Source organism: Dasypus novemcinctus, chromosome 6 (genome assembly GCF_030445035.2).
Source record: "Dasypus novemcinctus isolate mDasNov1 chromosome 6, mDasNov1.1.hap2, whole genome shotgun sequence".
Lineage (NCBI taxonomy): Eukaryota > Metazoa > Chordata > Mammalia > Cingulata > Dasypodidae > Dasypus > Dasypus novemcinctus.
The window spans coordinates 70,428,046-70,447,918 of NC_080678.1; the positions used below are offsets into that span (position 1 = coordinate 70,428,046).

At 37.5% G+C, this 19,873-nt stretch overlaps 1 protein-coding gene across 1 annotated transcript in view; it reads left to right on the top strand.

The window, feature by feature from the left end:
- Window positions 1–11,912: 11,912 nt before the first annotated feature.
- The window catches only part of CABCOCO1 (ciliary associated calcium binding coiled-coil 1), a 137,880-nt gene continuing 129,919 nt past the window's right edge, over window positions 11,913–19,873 (top strand). The window contains exon 1 of the mRNA XM_004462497.4: window positions 11,913–12,129. Within this exon, the coding sequence (XP_004462554.2) occupies window positions 12,049–12,129 (81 nt within the window). The 5' untranslated portion in view covers window positions 11,913–12,048. The remainder of the gene's footprint in view (window positions 12,130–19,873) is intronic.

Here is a 19,873-nt window from a genome sequence, read left to right on the forward strand (position 1 = left end):
GTGTAGAACTCTGAACTTCCCTGAAGTGTTTGTAAAACTGAGCCAGATTTAGCAAAACCTGGAAAGAAAACAATGCTTGTTATCATGCCCAACTTTTCTTTGGCTCATATTTGTGATGATTCACAGCAAGACCACATGGCTTCCAACTCCTTCCTTTTCTAAGAACTCATGTTTCTAGGTGCCTCAGTTATTCTCAACACTATGGAGTACAGTAGAAAAATCAGAAAAATACAGAGTTGGGGTCGTAATGGAGATGGAGAAACACTTTTTTCTTTCATCTTTTTCTTTCTAAGTGATGTCATAGAAAGGCAATCATATTATTTGGTACTCAATTATTAAGGGTAAAGTGCTTACTTTTGCTGAGTTTAGACCACCTCTGAGACATTCTTCTATACTTAAAATAATTACAGGGAAACGGACTTGGCCCAGTGGTTAGGGCGTCTGTCTACCACATGGGAGGTCCGCGGTTCAAACCCCAGGCCTCCTGACCCGTGTGGAGCTGGCCCATGCGCAGTGCTGATGGCGCAAGGAGTGCCCTGCCATGCAGGGGTGTCCCCCGCGTAGGGGAGCCCCACGCGCAAGGAGTGCACGGGTAAGGAGAGCTGCCCAGCACGAAAGAAAGTGCAGCCTGCCTAAGAATGGTGCTGCACACACAGAGAGCTGACGCAACAAGATGATGTGGCAAAAAGAGACACAGATTCCCGTGCGGCTGACAACAACAGAAGCGGACAACGAAACAATTTGCAGCAAATAGACAGAGAACACACAAGGGGTGGGGGCGGGGGGATAAATAAATAAATAAATCTTTAAAAAATAATAATTACACATAACATAAAAATCAGAGCAAGTAAATCATTGCCTAGGCATTGTTCATCTATGCTCGTGATGACAGTGGGAGGAGACTTTGTTCTCATTCTCAAAGAGAGATTTGAATGAATAAAAAAAAATTAATATAAGTACTACCAAAGTGATGGAGGAGAAAGCACTTCATTACCAAAAATAAATTACTGTGATGTAAGATTGGAATCAGAAATGATGGAAACATTAAGAGAAGTAGACTGTGATGATCTCACCAAGTGATATCACTGTACTCATTTTTCAATGCAGTAGTAATTTGGCAGAGGGATGGTCTGACAGTAGTTCTACATTTAGCTTAGCTGAGAGCTCCCCTTGTAGTATAATACATCATGGAATTGAAGGCATTCAGCTTTGTTTTGCAAGTCACAATTCAGCCCAGGTGGGCCACTAGTCCACAATAACAGTGCAGCTGTTAGGTATTATTGCCTAAATTGCCCTTCCTTTTTAAAATTTACAGTATAATCTGCTCAACCAAAAGATACTAATGTCCAAAAACTCAGCTCTTATTTACCATTTACTTCCTGGAAAGGTCCAAAATAACTAACAAATCATTCTCAAAGGAATTCCAATTATGCTGCGTGTTCCTTAAAGAGTGTAAAGGAGTAAAACGTCAGCATTGTATGTAAGAAATGAAGTACTCGCAGCACCTGCTAACAATACATACTGTGTAAAGAACTTAGCTTGCAATGTGTTTCAGGAAATCACTTCAGAAATTTAAAAAGATAATTTTTGGCCTATCTTTCAACCACTGTAAAATCTCTGTAACGTGCTAACGTTTTTATCTGAATTGTAATTCTCTGTTCTTGATGCTAACGCAGAGGGAGTGTTTTACAGATACATAGGTTATGTCAAATGCATAGGTTACTATCAGTGTTAATGCTCGTAAAAATTAATAAGTTCTGCTGAAACTTTTTGATCCCAGTGAACTAGTTCATTAATTTAGCTGATCGTGTTTGTCTTCCTGTAAGAGCAGTTGAGCACGTCCAAATAGCTTTTTTCAGCCTGACAAAATGATAAGTAGAATTTGCCTTTACTCATTTGTTTTCAAAGCTTTTAAAACAGTCTTTTCTGATGTTCCAAGAAAGCTTCAAAGAAGACAGTAAATTAAACAAATTAATGCATTGAGAACAGAAGGGTGAAACCTAGGTATAATCTATGACTTGCTAATAGACAGTAGCTGACATAACAGAATTATATTCTGCATCCTATTTTTGCAGGTGAGAAGAATGACCACAGGATAAAGAAGTATACTTTCTTAAAGGGTCCTTTTTGTGGCCTTTGTAGACTTTTTTCAGCAAAGGAACATTTTTCTCATCAACTTTCTGCAGTATTGTGTTTAAAATTAGTTCAGAAACGTGCAAATGGACAGAGCTTCCTGCCCCAATGCAAGCATGTTTCTACATTGTCTGTGTGGGCTGAACATCTATTTTCTGATCTGAGTGGTGTTTCCATCCAACATGGGTATTTCTAAGGAAAAGTATTCTACTACCAAGTACATGAATACACTGGATACAGCTTATGAGAATAATTTCTAAGAGCAATTTCTCAGTTTGTTATTAAAAGGTGTCTGATCCTGATACTGTTTTCTGCTTTTCCAAAAAAAAATTAGATAATTTGTTAATTATTTATTTGATTTATATGAAATGTGTTCACTGCCCGAGAATTTCTCAGCCTGTGCATAAAATTTAAACTAAATCCAGCAGCTAAAATCCCTCTTACACTATAATGAAATTACCAAGTTAATGGAGCAGTATAATCAAACCAGAGTTAATATATATGGTGTGGCCTTAATAGATGCCATAAGAACAAATGTCAATAGATATTGACAATTTGCCATGTGAAAGCATGACATTTATTATGTTTATACTCATGTTGTCATGCATTTATTATTTTTATGGTCCAGTTATACTGAATGCATTGGAACCACAGTAGTGGGCCTTATGGAAATAAAAGTAATAAACAATTTTCCATTTTCCAAAAGTAAGTTATATCCAGGATTTTTAAAAAAATAGCATACATTAAAATTCTCCAGAGGGGTTAGTCCATCAGAATGCACACACTACCACTAACATGCAGTGTGAAAAATGTACCTTTAAAGCTTGGTAGGAAAACGAGTCTGGAAGAGAGTTTTTCAGTCACAAACATACTAGATGTTGGTTGTTGAACCTCTTTGTTTCTTTTATTCTTCAGTGGAGAAAATATTTCAACTCATGGGAGTCTGTTTTTTGCATGTAAGCACATAATCCTTTTGGAGTAAACAAAAGGATTTGTTTGCTCCAAACCCCTTAAATTCTCCTAGAAGCTCCTAACTTCTCCTAGAAGCTCCTTATAAACATCTGCTTGCACAGCAGGTACTGTATTTCAAATTCTGAATTCAAGAATGAAAGTGCTCCCTGAACTGATTGCGGAACATACAGAATCCTTTGCTTAAATGGGTTTTACCAAGTTCTGCACCAACCCACGCCAGACGAGGAAAGAGGTGGCAAGGGCCACACACAACTGACCAGATCACTTTCTTGACCTCACTGTTCATAAAGCTTCCTGTTTACGTGCTCTGAGTAACAATGATAAACTGCCCGAAAACAGAGATGTTTTTAACTTTAATTTAAAAAGCTAAATCATATCATTGATTTACTATTTTCTTTAACAACACTGATATTCTTTTAGCTTTCTCTTAAGAAAAATGCCAAGCAGTGTTTTGAAAACAGGATTTGGGGAGGGGAAACAAAATGCTTTTCAAGGGAGGATATAACATTCTTTATGAAGATGAGTAATTAATAAGTAGTTCCAGGACATTTGAGCACAATAGCATGTGAGTGAAAAAAATGTTCGATGATATTTTTTGAAGAATGTAGGTGATGTTGAAATTGAGTGAGAGATACATAGGGATTCATTATACTATTTTCTCAACTTTTGTGTATGTTTAAAATTTTCTATTAAAACCTAAAAATAGTATTGCATACTTATTACAGAAAGTTTGCAAAGTAAAAATAAATAATCAAAAAGAAGAAATTACTCAGACATTTAATATTTTAGTGAACATCCCTCTAGTCCATTTACTGTATAACTAGATAGATGATAGATAGATGATAGATAATATAGATATACATATATACATAAATGAGGCTCATGTTTGTACTGTATTCTCTTTTGCTTTATCATGAGCAAGTTCTCAAGCAGGGTTTTTCCTAACTGTATAAAATTTAATTTTATGAATCTAATTTGATTTTTTTAATCAATTCCCCATTACTGGACATCTAATTTATTCCCCCTTTTTCCCACACAATTATAAACAATGTTACACTAAACAAACTTGTAGGTGAAGTTTGCGGGCATTTATGATTACGACCTTAAGATACATTTCTAGAAATGTAATTTCCAAGACATGGAGTATGCAAATTAAAAATTTGATATGCATATTGTCATACTAATTTCCAGAAAAGCTTTTAAATCACATGGTCACAAGAAGTTCATGAGAGTGCCCACTTCCCTACACACTTGCCAATAAAGGTTATTATAAATTTAGTAATTTTTATTTCAGTATGATAGACAAGAGATGCTATGGTTATTTCAATTTGCATTTCTTTCATCATTAATAAGGTCAGGCATGTTTCATGTGCTCCTTTTCATTAATATTTCTTCTTTTCAGAAGTGTCTGCTTACTCCTTGCCAATTTTTCTGTGGGGAGAGAGTATTTGTCTTTTCTTATTACCTCATATCCATTTCAATAATTTCACTAATTCAATACAAAATATTGGTTAACTGTCTTTGTCTTCATTTTTCTACATTAAGATGGTTTCCACATAAATGAAACCATACTAAATATATTAATCAACCTCTGTGAACAACTCACTCTAGTGGACAAAGTAAAAATAATGAAAATAATACTAAGAATGCCCTCTCCTCACCTCAATAAGAAGTTAAACTTAGGTGTTGGAGAAGAAAACACTCCATTAACAAAAATAAATTACTGAGACGTAAGATTGAGATCAGAAACATTAAGTAGACAGTGATGATCTCACCAAATGATATCATTTGTACTCATTTGTTTTTCAAACATAGAACTGATACCTTAAATCAGTGGCTGAATTTTAATCAAGTTGTATCAGTCAGCTTTGTTCCAACAGCCATGGTGTCAACTATTTTAAGACCAAAGCAACAACAACAAAATTTCTAATTGCAGAATATCATTAATTTGGAGGATCTAGATCTCAAAAAGGAGGTTGTCCTAGGAACTCTCCTACGAATTACCAAGTATTTCTAGAATAAAGCAGAACCTACTAGAATATTCTGGTCTGACCTCATATATCAGCTCACTCTTAATGACAGGCATATGTCTAATGTCATCATGGGTTCTACTCAGTCTTTTAACTTTGATACCGATTTCTCTCTCCAGAGATTGAACATAATTTCTGTTCTACCATCCACCTTCCCTTCTCTTCTTCCTTTCCAAACTTACATTTTTCTTTCTATATGCAACCATTCTAAGATGAATTAGCATAAGGAACTGTTCAAGGATTTTCTAAAAAGAATCATCAATGTTATCTGAAAATAAAGTTGCTTTCCCCAAGTTTACTTAGCTGGTCAAAAGTCTTGCTTGACAGTGACTGTACCATCCTGTACCCAGGCTATGTCTACTAAGATAGTGGTGGCCAAGAGAGAGCATCACAACGAGCATGGTGGAATGACCATCATAATAACAAGCTGGAAACCAACCATTAACCACCAATAAGCTCTATATCTAGTTTAAGGAATTCCACATACAGTATTCTCATGCTTCCAGCACAGATGGACAAACAACTCTGCCAAAAAAAAGGTAACTTCTGATATCTTAAAATAAAATAGAAAATGGCATGGTGAATTCTGATAGTTTGCTATACTGTTCTCAAAGCTGCAGGAGGACTTTGTTGTCTCCAGTGACATCATGAATTCCTGTAAGAGATGCTTAACCCAGCTTTGAGACACACACACGCAAAATATGCGTTTTGGTTGAAAAGGACACACGTGGGCCTTTTGATTATATAGAAAAATCATGCTTAAAACCATGTCATCTATTGCACTACAATCAGGAAAATTATAACTACAAGAATACTTTCTATTGATTAACACTTTCATTATCAAGCTCTACCTATTAGATACTGTGGAGGTTAGAAGGAATCATAATAACAGTTGATAACACTAGCATCTGGCATAAATCTGTCTATAAGGTGAGGTTTAATAAGGCACCAGGAAAGGCCTCCTGTTTCCAAAGTATAAACCCGACAACCTGTCAAACCTCTCGGAAAGCCTCATTCATTTGAGCTGCAAAAGAGTTTTTCAAGAGTCTCCAAGTAAAATAAAAATGGCCCCAGTAGGTGCTAAGCCAGATCATCTCACACATTGATTATTACTATATGCCTTCCGTGATTACCTGCCAAGAGTAAAACGTAAAATAAATTAGCAATTATTGTGAAGGCATGGGGGAGGGGAGGGGAGAAGAAGAGAGGCATTGTGGGAAGATGGAAATGATTCAGAGATCAACTTCATTTATTCACCCGGGTTCCAGAGTGCAGGGCACAGCTGAGGTAATGTGATGCCCCGAGGTGGAAGGATTGGGCTGTGCAGTCAGAGGGACCACTTCACACCGGGGTGCTGGGCCCTATTTAGCCGTAGGATGGTGTGTCAGTTACCTAGGCCCTATTAGCCTTCGATTCGTCATCAGTAAACAAAAATCCTACCATCTATTTCTCGTTATGGTTATGATGATTAAATGAAATAATATATACTATTTCCCTTTCCTAGAATCATAAAATGTGTATACCTCAGAAATGTTTAATAACAGTAATACTGTGAGCTTTTCAGACAACGAATGCTTTGGGAAATTATAATAGAATTTTAAAAGATGGAGTTCCTTAGAGACTATCTATGGCTTTCAAACTTTTTAAAGTCCAAAATCCTCCCTTCTAACAAAATTTACAAGAAAGTTATTATGTAAAGCAGATAGAATTAGAATTGCTATATTTAAAAGTGGGATGGGGGGAAATAATGCAGAGAAGGAGGCGATGCTTGCTTAGTCAAGCAAGTCCCAGAATCACTCAGGATCAGTTTTCTCAAAGTGTGTTCAAAGAGCAATGGAGTACCCTGATGTTAATTAAGTGGCATGTAGGCCTTTTTAGGCAGTTTTAGAAGGGAAAAAAAAACAAAAACAAAAACAAAAAAACCCCAACATAGTGGCACATTTTTAAAATCATATATAGTTCACAAACTTAAAGTTTAAGAAGAATTTTTATTTTTTAAAAAAATTCTTTATGATTAGCTCAAATTGTATGTTCTTTAGAGTTTCTGCATGTGCTTTGGGAATTTGGGTGAATCTACCTTGACTAATACTCTGGAAACAGGGTTCAGTTTTAACTTAGTTGACAAATTTTCACATAATATGTATGTCATTGCTTAGGTTTGTTAACTTGCTTTTGCTTCACTTTACCTGTTCACAAATATGGACTGATGACTCAAAAGTTGTTCACTGAAGCACGAGAGGAGTGATGAAAATACTAACATAAATATTACAACCAAAAACAATTTGTAAATGGCAATAATAGGAGTCGTGTGCAAATATGGATTATGCATCTAAATATGCTGGGACAGGGAATCTGTGAACAAGAGAAGTTCACATGAGCAGCCTCCCCTGTCAGATGTGTCCCTTTTGGGTTTGGAACAAATTCCATGACATCACATGGCATGGGATAAAGTTTTATTGGGAAAGGTCAGCCTTCAAGGTCCCAGTAAGCAAGAGGAAACCATTGTTCCTCCCCTTGTGCTTCTCCTCCCCCTTCATCCATGGAAAGCCATGCCAGGTCCAGGTGAGCTGTTAACTTACCTTTTTATACGGCACATTTTCAAGCTATCTTGTTAACAGGAGGAGTACACATAATGCAGGGGGCCAGTAGCATACATGAGTTGTCTGGGGGAACTAGCTTCCCAGCACTAGTATACCTTAGGTCCCATGGGTAGTTACATTCTCCAACATCCCCACAGCCACCTGCCATCAATCCTGAGGGAAGCTGAACTTGGGTGCAGCCCCACCAGCTGGGAGCATGGGATGAAGGTGGGGTGGGTACAGCCCTACATAGACTATTGTTCAGGAAATCCATAGTAAGAACCCAGGGTCACTTATAGACAATACTGCTCACTGCACAACTACTAATTGGTGGAAATGAGTCAGACCTAGTCTTCCTTGTTAAATGTTTTGAAGTTAAGATTTGCTGGTATCAGTCAAGGTACCAGCAGGAACAGATGGCGCAAATGTGGCAACTGAGGAGCCTTTGATAAATGGGCTGTTTACAAAGATGTGGACAGCCGTAATGGAAACCAACAGGGATGGTGTAGCAATTTGATATGGTTGAGTTCCAAAAGTAGATACTGGATTATGTTTGTAATCTGGTCTGTACCTGGGTGTGATTAAGTTATGATTAGGGTTTTGATTGGGCCACATGAGGGCGTTGAGTCCCCACCTCTTGGTAACAGGCATGGCACACAGATAACAGGCATGGCAAAGGACAGAGTTGAGGGTTTTTGATGTTGGAGCTTGATGCTGAAACCTTAAGCTGAAGCCCCAGGAAGTAAGCTCACAGAGGAAAGAGAAGAACACTTAGCCCAGGAAGAAGCAAGCCCTGGGAAGACAGGAGGAACCCTGAACCCAGAGAGAAGCAAGACCCTGGAAGGGAGGAACCCAGGACGTCTGAATCCTGGCAGATGTTGACAGTCATCTTGCTCCAACACGTGAAAATAGTCTTTGGTGAGGAAAGTAACCTATGCTTTATGGCCTGGTATCTGTAAGCTCCTACCCCAAATAAATACCCTTTATAAAAACCAACCAATTTCTGGTATTTTGCATCAGCACCCTTTAGCTGACTAACACAGATAGTGGCACATCCCAAGGCTAGCAACAACAGGAAGCCATTATCACCCCTAGGCCTGAAGGGGCAAGGGCAGAGGTGGTTACCAAGACCCAGAGAGCGCTGTAGCTTTGCAGGGGCCTTCAAAGTCTTTGGTGTAGGAACCCCATTATTCCCAACCTACAATTCTGAAGGGCGTTTGCAGAGAGAATAAATACCGTGGGCTAACTCTGCCACCCTCTAACCTCCTGATGATGCTCCTGTGACCTAACCCAACTACAAATCAGAGGGCGAGGAATGTGGCAACTCCAGCTGATGGGGTCTATAAGGTCAACCTTACAGGCACAAGGTTGAGTGGAGAGGGGTAGAGAGTAGATAAAAGGGTAAACAGAGAAGGTCCACACACCAGGTAAAACAGGAACCAGTGGTAACTTTCCTGTGGACAATGTCAGGAGAGCAAAGGAGGTAAAAGACTGACTGCAGGACAGGGAATGGTTAAAAAGAGATGATGAGTAAGACAGCATTTTTTCAAAAAGTTGATTAGGAAGGAAACAAGCTACAATATCATCTTAAAGAGGTCTCTGCATTAATAAAAAATAAGACTTAGAATTACTTAAGAGTTTTCATCTGAAGAACAGAAGGATCCACTTTACTATAAGTGAAGTGATTAGAGAGAGAATAATAGATGGTGGACAAATAATTGGAGAGAAAGTTTTAAAGACAAGTTGCAGTATTACATGAAGAATGTCAAAATAGTACCAACTGTTTATTGAAAATTATTATCCCTCAATAGTAATTAGTTACTTTCAGAGTGTATTCTACCACAGTAGATTAACTGTTTTCTATGTCATTTACTAAATGTGTTTTATTAGGGTAAGGTGTTAAAATGTTCTGAGATTTGGCTTAAACAGATTATGACACTTGATTGAAAAGACAAATCTATATTTGAAGATTAGGTAAAGGTTAAGAACACTTTACATAAATATCAGAATTATTAGCTATTTGAATACTTTGCTAAAAATTAGTATGTGAAAAAGAATGAGGGCAATTAGTTACAAGCTGATTTTTAAAATAATTATTCTTTCTGTAGCTAACATTTTTAATGTATTTAAAGACTGAGAACAATATGTTATCTAAATTCCATCACCACCACTTAAAGGACAAATGGGTATTTTTCCAGACTGCTTATTAAGTGGGTGTCACATAATAGATTGTAGGTCAGAGGAGTCAGAGTGTTTGAACTACTAATGTCATTTATCTCATTAGTGGCATTATCTCATTTATTGTTAAAGAATCTCATTTATACTTAAGATGAGCCAACGGCATAAGAATTGTGAAGAATGGATTAGAAATGTTTACCCACACTAAGAAGATGGCTGAAATCACAGTGCTCTCTCCTTGCCACACTAGGCCATCAATATGCATCATAAAATTATCCAGACCTTTCTGGAAACAATTCTCTGGCATTTAAAAGTAAGCTTTAGGGAAGTATCTGTGGCTCGATCAGTTGGGTTCTCATCTACCATATGGGTTTGCATCCCAGGGCCTCCTTGTAAAGGCAGGCTCACCCACACACCACAGAGAGCCGCCCGGCCCACAGGTACTGAGGAGAGTCAACTCAGCAAGGTGATGCAACAAAGAGGGGAGATAGGCAAAAAATGCAGAAGAGCACAGCGATGGACACAGAGAGCAGACAGCAAGCAAGCCGCAAGGGAGGAAGGGGAAATAAATAAAAATAAATGCAGACACAGAAGAATGCACAGTGAATGGACACAGAGAGCAGATAGCACACAAAAAGCAACGGGCGGGGGGGGGGGGCGATTTTTTAAAAAGTAAGCTTTATACACACAATACTTGAATTGGTAAAAGTATGAAAATGTTCCTCTTCAAGAAAATCTGATTACATCTGAAAAATGTTGTGCTACATATAGATTTATAGGTGTGTAGATTGGAGTACTTTGATTAGAACAGGGACCAATCCAATTGATCAACTAATAGCATGAAGCTACCTCACATTTCACTGTGATGTGGCAAAAGTCACAGGACTTTAAAAAAAATAACTGTAAACTCTAAGACCCATATGCTTCCTTTTCTCTTTCAATCCTAAGACAATAAACTAAGATAACAAATGGAATTTTGCAGGCTTTGGTTAGAAGCCTTTATCTTCAAAAGAGATGGAAGAAGGAAGATTTTACCTGACCTTTCAATGTAAGAAAGTACATCACCTACTGAGATTTGTCTTCCTAGTTGGCACCTTCCTACAAAATAAATAGGAGGCTAAAATTGACTTCAGTTTGTGCAAATTAAAATAACCTTCAGGCTAATGGGTTTTCACCACAACTCCTTACTGGGCAAAAACTTTGTGCCCCATAAAATCAAATTACCCTCTCAAAACTGACTTCTCTAATAAAAGACAATATTAAATACAGTAAAATGGAATACTTACAGAGCAAAGCACCTCTCCCAGAGGCAACCCTCCCATTACTGTTAGAACTGATCCCATTTTGAATGGAGTACTCTACCTAGTTCCGGGGTCGAAACCAAGAGTGGCAGAAAATGTAAAGATTGTCAAAGAATTAGTTGGATAATGAAAGGGCAGAGAGAGCAGGTGCTGATAAATAAGAGAAGTCAAGAATACCCATACTGCCATTACACAGATCTCTTTGTTTTAAAATGTTTTTAATGGAAAATTTCAAGCATATGCAAGACTAGAAAGAAAAATATAATAACCCCCACGTCCCCGCCAGTATCCCGTCACACAGCTGAAGGCCAATCTCGATTCATCCACTCTGCCCATGACCTCCTCCCGACATTATCTCAGAGTAAGTCCCAGAAAGATCATTTCATCACCAAATTTTTCAATACGTTTTCTAAAAAGACACTTCTTCCTTCTAGACATGACAATAATCATCATAATACCTTTAAAAACGGCAATTATTCTTTTAATATCAAATTTCACTGTTCAAAATTCCAGTAATACATATCATTTTTTTAATTGAGAACTTGCTTTGTGCCAGCATTAGACACTTGGACATGTAACAGTTCATTCCATTTCATTTTTTAAGTTTTATTTTATTCATCCACTTATTTACTTTCGCTCATACGCAAAAGGCAAGACTGTCTCTCGCAGCCGACTGGAAGCAGCGCGCGGGCCTCGGTCTGCCGCTCCCACCGCCAGTGCCCAGCCTTTCTCCCGGGCAGGGAGGCGCTGGGGCCCGGGAGCCGCTTTCGGTTGGGATCCGTTCCGGGGCTCCAGGTCCTGCGCCCCACCCACTCCTGTTGCCAAGGCGACGAGCGGCTTGCCGGCGACGAGATCATGGCGACGCCTGTGGGGCTGACTCCCGGAGGGACGACTCCCGCAGGGGTGACCCCGGCGGGGACCTCGGCCGAGTGCGAGGTACGCCGCCCTTTCCCTGTCGGCGTGTCCCGGCGGCGCCGGCACCCGCACCCGCTCGCAGGCCCGCGGCCCGGGCGCGGCCGGTCGCAGGGCGGCGCCCCAGACCCGACCGCGGCGGGTGCGCAGCGGGGTGGGCTGGGCCGGGGCTGGCGGAGGGCGACGCCGGGTCTCGCAGGCGCAGCCACTCCCGGGCCCCGCCGCCCGTGGCGCCAGCAAGTATAAATTCATCCATTACACGGTTCCGTTCCTAAACGATCTTACATCTAACAAGTTTCGCCGGGGGTTCTCTGAACTTAAAAAGAAAATCCAAAATTAACCTCAATTTTAAATGGGCTAGTTCCTTTTTGAAATTGCTTGTAACGATCACAATCCAATTGCTCAATAGGTAACATGGAATAATAACCCTTCAATGGTAGCGGACTGGCTAATATTAAGGTTTCCCTTACTTGACATTTATCTAAATCTGTAAATATGTGATAAACCAGAACAAAGGATGGGTGGCGGCAATACAGGAATTCTGGTTATGGCTTAGCTGCTTATCATCAACTTATCTTTAGGAAAGTCATTTAACCTCCTTGGGCCCCAGTGGCCTCCTGTGAAAAAAGGTTTGTATCTGTATGCACCTCCCAACACCAGCGCTCAATAATAAATGAATTTAAGATGGGTTTGATTACTCATATATTTAATATCCCGAGACCTAAATTAAGAATACAACATTTTTGCCTCATATTACCAAAAGAATGTTTGAATCTTCACACATCGAGTCTATCATTTTGTTTCTATGAAGTTTTTTCCTTCAGTTTTTTTAAGGCCCTAAAGGTGAATACTAATGTTATTTGCATTCTTATGCTCAACTCCCTTTATAATCATTAAACAGCATTCATTGTGAAGAAAATAAGTAGTAACTGAAATTTTTTAAATGAGGAAACAGAGCCAATCATTTGGTACATTGCTTGGAGACAGACAGGTCACTCTCAGCCCAGATTCTTCCGAACACCGCACAGACCACGGAGGCAACTGGCTCTCCAATGAGCCTTTTGAAATTAGCATACATTAAAAACACATTTTAATGTGATAAACTGGTTACTAAGCCAGTTACTCCCTTGTGATCTCTAATGTAAGTAATACAATTTCAAAAGTGGCATAGGAAATTTCCCAATTAAATTGTGTTATTTAAATATATACAAAAAGTTACGGTAATGCATAATCGTCCCCACATACATCTGCATACTTATTCATGTAGATAATGTCCTTTTTAAAAAGACTCAGATAGTTTGGGATCTTTTATGAATCCTCACTTAAAAAAAAAGAAAAGAGAAATATCCTGTAATTTTTAAACAAAGGACGTAAAGAAGTGCCATGCGCCAGGGGGGGAAAAATCACTTTTTTTTTTATAATGAATGAGTCAGATGAATGAGCTAGACGGTAGATGGTTATCTACCATCTTGGCGCTTACAGCTTGCACATTTGCTAACTTCTTTGAGGAGCAGAGTATTCCCTGTGACGTGTCCTTCGGGATATACTCAATCTTTTAGTTAGTGATAAACCTAAGAAATCAAGTTGTAACCTGGACTCACTTAGCTGTGCTCATTTACTAAGATGAAGACGTTAAAACGCTACATGGTGGAAACTCAATTTTTCCTTCTAATGAAATCAGGGTCCCGATATTTCGCTGAGAAAACGTCTGATCCATAAAGCCCTGTAATTCATTAGAGCCGCAAGTGCTGCCTGCTGCCCATTTGTGCTGACTGGGGGATTTCAGCGGTTGGACGGAAAATAGCAAAGTCCTTTTCTTCCTTGGTGTCTCTGTTCCCAAGGCCATGGCTTTTCAGTTACATGCCAAAAGGTTCTTTTCAGATCAGATTCTTTCCAGAGTTGATCCCTAGAGACCTAGTCCTTGATGGTGTCATTATTAATAATTTCTGTATCAAAAGTGACTTAGCCAATATACCATCTAGTCAGCTGAGCCAACGATTAGTGAAATATTTTTTTCTAGCCAAGTTTTTTGGAAATAAAGCACAAACTTCCAGTAATCTGAGGTTTCCCATTTGTAGTTTGTAGCCAAATACTTATAGAATGAAAAGAACCAATTATTCAAATCACATAGTAGGCGCTCAATAAAATGTTAAATTAACTAATTAAAATCATGTGGGTCTGAAGTATGCCAGGAAAGGTATTTGTTCCATGAGACACTGTGAACAAGCAGAAATAAGTCCAGATTCAGGGAAATTTTTTTTCTGTGACATTGCAGACTCTACTTGCCAATTTTCTGAATTCAGCATTCCAGATTCTTTAGTAATATTGGGATAAATGCATTCCTTTAAAAGGTAAAACTAAACTTTTGGCAGATATCTCTATAAATGCATAAGAACAGAGCAAAATGCCAAAAATCTGAAAATAATTCTTTGCTATGTGTAGATCTGCATGTGGAAGGAGTTTGTAAATGTGTATTTGGAATTCAGTGATCAGTTTTCCAACAAAAATTTGTTTACAAACTGACTTTGGTAATATCTTCAGAAATACTATTTGAGAAGTGTAATTCTTTTAAGTATTGACATTAGGGACCAAAAGAAAATACAAATTACTATTTCCCAATAGCTTCTTCTGAATAATGTTTCAAAGTGTCACCACATCTCCTATTAGTTGCCATTTATTCAGCACATTTTGAGCTTTATTCAGGACAGGAGGGCACTTATACAATATCAATGAGATTCTTGCAATTTCAATATTACAAGACATATTGATTGAAACCGTTCACATCACAGCGTAGACCAACCTGTGCAGAACTATGGAGAGGATGCAGAAGAAATCATTTAAAATATTGTTGAGAAGACAGTACTAATGAACATCAAAATGCTAATATATGGTAGTGTTCTTTATCAGACACTTAGACTCTCAGGTCATGCTGGCTATAGCCATAGAGATATTGACAAATATTTAGGCTTGTCTTTCTTATTGATCTCTGGGGATCCTGTCTTGTTTAAGAAGCTCCCCTCTCCCTACCTCTCAGGTTGTGCTAATAGTCTTCCATCTTTTTTCAATTTTTAATTTTTCTGAAGTATAGTTTTTATCATGGCTAAATTTAGTTTTTGATTAATTTGAGATGAGGATCTACTTTTGTTTTCTTCTAGAGGTGAATCACCAATTAAGCCAGCACATCATGTACTAGATAAACAATCCTCTTCCTGCTGAAATTGAACTGACTGTGACTTTTCTCTCTCTATATGGATTCTCTATTCCACTAACCAATTTTTCTGTTCTTGTGACAATATCATGCTTTTTTATATTCAGATTTAATATCTGCTTCAGAAAGTTTCCTCTCACTATTGTTTTTCCAAAATATATGTATTTAAAATTAGTTTGCAAAGTTCCAGAACAATCTGACTGGAATTTGACATTGTCATTACATTTTATTTAAAACGTAGGAAGGATTCAAATTTTTGATTCAAATGCCCCAACAAATGCCTTTTATTCATCTTGTTTTTTTAAACTTTTGATTGTTTTATCATTTTCTCATTAATTAGAATTTTTGTTTCTGAATTTGTTAGTGATTTTGGTTATAATTTCCTTTTTTGTTCTTGTTCTGGTTTTTGGCCTTGGAATGGACAGTTTGATCACAATGTATTTCAATTTGTAGATCTACTTGGGTTCATTCTGCTTGGCTTTCATTGAGCATCTTGGATTTGTATATTCATACCTTTCAACAGATTTGGGAAGTTTTCTGCCATGATTTCATCAAATGTTTTTTTCTGACCCTTATCTCTCTCTTCTTCTGGGATTCCTATGATGCATATATTGGCATGCTTGATGATGGCTCCTCTTTTTTTCCTTTCTTTTTTCTTTCTATACCTCAAGCTGAAAATTTTCAGTTTTCTTGTCTTCAAGTTCACTGATCTTTTCTTCTGCCTCCTCCCAATCTCCTCTTGAAGGAGTCTACTGAATTTTTCACTTCACTTATTGTGCTTTTGAGTTCTAGAATTTTCACTTGGTTCTTCATTATAATTTCTCTCATTATTGAAATTCTCATTTTGTTCATATAAAATTTTTTCCTGATTTCCTTTAGCTCTTTGTCCATGTTCATTGACATTATTTATGAAATTTATTCTATGACCTTTGATTAATGATTCCAGAGACTTTGCTTCTTCTGGAGTATATTTACCATCAAATTATTATTATTTTCCTACAACTGGAACATACTCTCCTGGTCCAGTCTCATTGTATGTCTGCTTGTATGTTTATTTTTTGTTGAGAAGTGGACATTCTGAGTATTATATTGTGATCATTCTGGAAATCTAATTCTTCCTCTCTATAGTCTGCCAGACTCAGAACAAGAAGGAAGAAAGAAAAAGGGAAAAAGAATAAAAGAGAGAGAGAAAAATATTTCTAACAGAAACCCATACATGAAAAAAAAAAAAAAAAGCCACAAGAAAAAATACTGACATTTCCCACCTCTCCAAGTTTCTTGTTACATGCTAGTGGAAAGCCAGAAGCTGCTGCCATTGAGACTGAAACCTAGGCCAGGGTTCCTGCTTATCCACCAGATGCAAACATATAAAACAGTAAAAGAAAAAAACCAACCAACCAAAAAAAAAAGAAAAGAAAGAAAAGAAAAAAGAGAGGAGAGAAAAGAAAAGAAAACAAAATAAGTACATTGGCTCTTTATGTCCCAGCAGATGCTGAAGTAAGGTCAGAAGATGATACTTCTGAGAGAAACCTAGGCTAGCATCTATGCTGGGTCCTCAAGGATCCACCAGACTAAAAAACTCAAGAAAGAGAAAGAAACTCAACTAGCAGGAAAGTCTCTGGGTCTTTAAGTCCTGGTAAATGTTGGCATGAGGCCAAAAGCTGCTGCAGCAGAGAAGACTGAAACCAAGGCCAGGGTCTGGCTCAGGGATCTCCCAGACCAGGAAACACCCACATATAGAAGGAAGAAGAACAAGAAAAAGAAAAAGAAGGAAACAAACAAAAACAGCCAAAGAAGGTGGCCTAGCTCTTTATGTTTGTCCAGGTGGTTGCTGTTGGGAGGCTGGAAGTGCTGCTGCCCACAGGACTGAAACTGAGGCCAGCTTCCCTACTAACCCCTGAGGGATTCCCCCAGACCAACCTCAGCCCTCAACCCCAGGTTTTAAAGGAGGATTCCTCTGCCAGCCCTTGCCCCACCGGGCCGTTCCTCAAATCTGTAATCAGGTCAGTTGTGGCTATAGCAGCAGCCATTTCATCTGCTGCTGCTCCGGGACTGAGTGACGGGGGCTTGTCAGTACTGTGTACTTTCAGTTATTAAAGCTAAACTCCTGGCTGCCTCTTGCTTCCTCTTACATTCCTATAGTTGTTCTGAAATCCATTCCGGTTGCAGGGTTACCACAAATTTAATTCCAGTCTTCTTTCCCGGTAGTTTCATTTTCTAGTGGAGCGATTTGTAAAACTATCTACTCTGCTGTTTTGCCTAGTTCCGTTTTTTTTGTAGGCAGACTATGCTGGCACCTTCAAAAGGGATCCTCTAACAGTCTATAATTATTAGACAAACATAGAATTGAATCTTCTTTGAAGGTTAGCTAGAACTACAAGTGTAAAACCATCTGGGCCTGGTGACTTTTTGAAAAACAGACTTCCAGTTTAGTTCTCAGTTGGTCTGTTCAATTTTCTGCCTTACCCTTCATCAATTTTGATAACTTATATGTTCCTAGGAAATCACCCATTTTCTCTAAATTTTCAAATATAATACATGAACATGGCACATATTCATTTTCTTTCTCTGTTCTCTAATCACTTTTGCCAAAGATTTGCTTATTTTATTCATTATTTTAAAGAACTAGTTCTTGCTTTTACTTATCCTTCTTTCATCTATTTGGCTTACTGTTAGTTTTTCTTTTTTCTAAATTGACTCCTTAGCAGGGCCAGGACTAGAGTAAGGCAAGTGAGGAACTCTCCTTGGGCACAAAATTTAAGAGAGCACCCAAAACTCAGTAATCAAGAAAAATATTTTAATACAATATTTTTAAAATTCAAAATTAAGACAAAAATATTCGTGATGGATCAAAATGTTTAATAAAAAATTCAATATTACTGATTTTTCCTTTGGCCCCAGGCTCCAATATGGCTCAACACAGCACTACTACTTGGTTCGTGTATTTTCAGTCTTGAAGAAAGCCTTTCAAAAGCTGGAATTTGTAGACCAGTCTATGTTCTCTGTGACTAAGAGAACTCTCTTTAGAAATCTTCGGTTAAATGTATTACATTTCTTTTAATGAATATTTATTAAGAATCTTTTATGTAAGACACTACCAGTTACGGATAGAAAGATGCCCCCAAAAGCTAACATTATAAAAGGAAACCACATATAGAAAAGCCACATAATACAATGTGGAAAATTTAAATGACCTTAGAGAAAAAAATCAGACAGAAGATTATCTGACAAATAATATCAGGCTTACAGTTTTATTGCTCTAGGAATGACTTCTAAAATCCACAAGGTGGTGGAATAAAATGAGTTACAGTACAGCTTAGCTTACATATTTTCCTACTTGGGGATGTAATTTTACTGAGAAAGCCACAATTACATATCCACATTTTTATTAGCCTGTTTATGAATTTTCTATTGTATATTTAATTTTACAAATCAGAATGTACTGAAAAATAAAGATTTTTAACCACTGTATATCCTCTTTAGTGTGAGGCAGTGTAAAAACAAGCAAAAAAGAGCTCTAGTTTAAATAGTTCTAGGAATGCAATTTAAAGCAAAAGAAATCAAAAGCCCAGAGGCAAATTCTTCTAAAGATGATTATGTTAAGCCTGCAAGTTTTAGTGAAAATTGAGGCTCTAATATTTGGCACCTTAGCTAGAATTATTATTGTCCAAAAGGTTAAAGTTATATTATTCTCTTTCAATATAGTTCTTGCGTGACCTAATTTCTTCCTATCTAGAAATTTTTCAAATCAAATAAAATTGATCTGTATATCTGTATAATTCACTTTTATGTATAGCTTTATTCCTTATTAATAATGATCGTGATCTTGTATCAAAACATATTGAAATGATTTTTAAACACAAATTCAAATTTAGGTTCAAATTACTTGCCTTAAGTCACCAAGTTAATCAGTAGCCATACCTTCACTAGATCCAGTGTTCTCTGAGTCCTGCTTTTTATCACACTCCATCATCTAACAATGCCCTCATATGATGACGATGAGTTCAGACAATCAGGTAATATCCTGTGTGGAATTCTAAAAAGAAGTAAAAGATTGAATGACTTTCCTTGAGGAATTTACAATCTAATGAGATTGAGAGTGCAGAAATAATTACACTTTAGTGTATATACTAATATATAAACATATATATAAAACCAGCAAAGCACTTAAACAAGTATATAGCCATATATTATGGACCAAAAAACTACCCTATTTAAAAACCAAGTGTATTTAATTCAATTTACTAGTGTCTGAGTACCTACTGGATGCAAGGTGTATCTACTAGTCTGACCTAGGTTTTAATTTACTAACTATAGATTACAAGAAGATGGTTAATAAAGTATCTTATTTTATTTCAAAACTAGATCCTTAAAAAAATAAGTAAAAACCTAATATTAAATTACAAATGGTAAGCCAATTACCAATAAGCATTCCATTTTACAGATTTTTCCACTTTGGAAAAAGAATAAGGAGAATTTGGGATGTGACCTGGTTAATGTAGCAAAGCATTTCCTTGCTCTTCTTATTTCTTGGGCCCCATTTGCATAGTAGAATCAGTT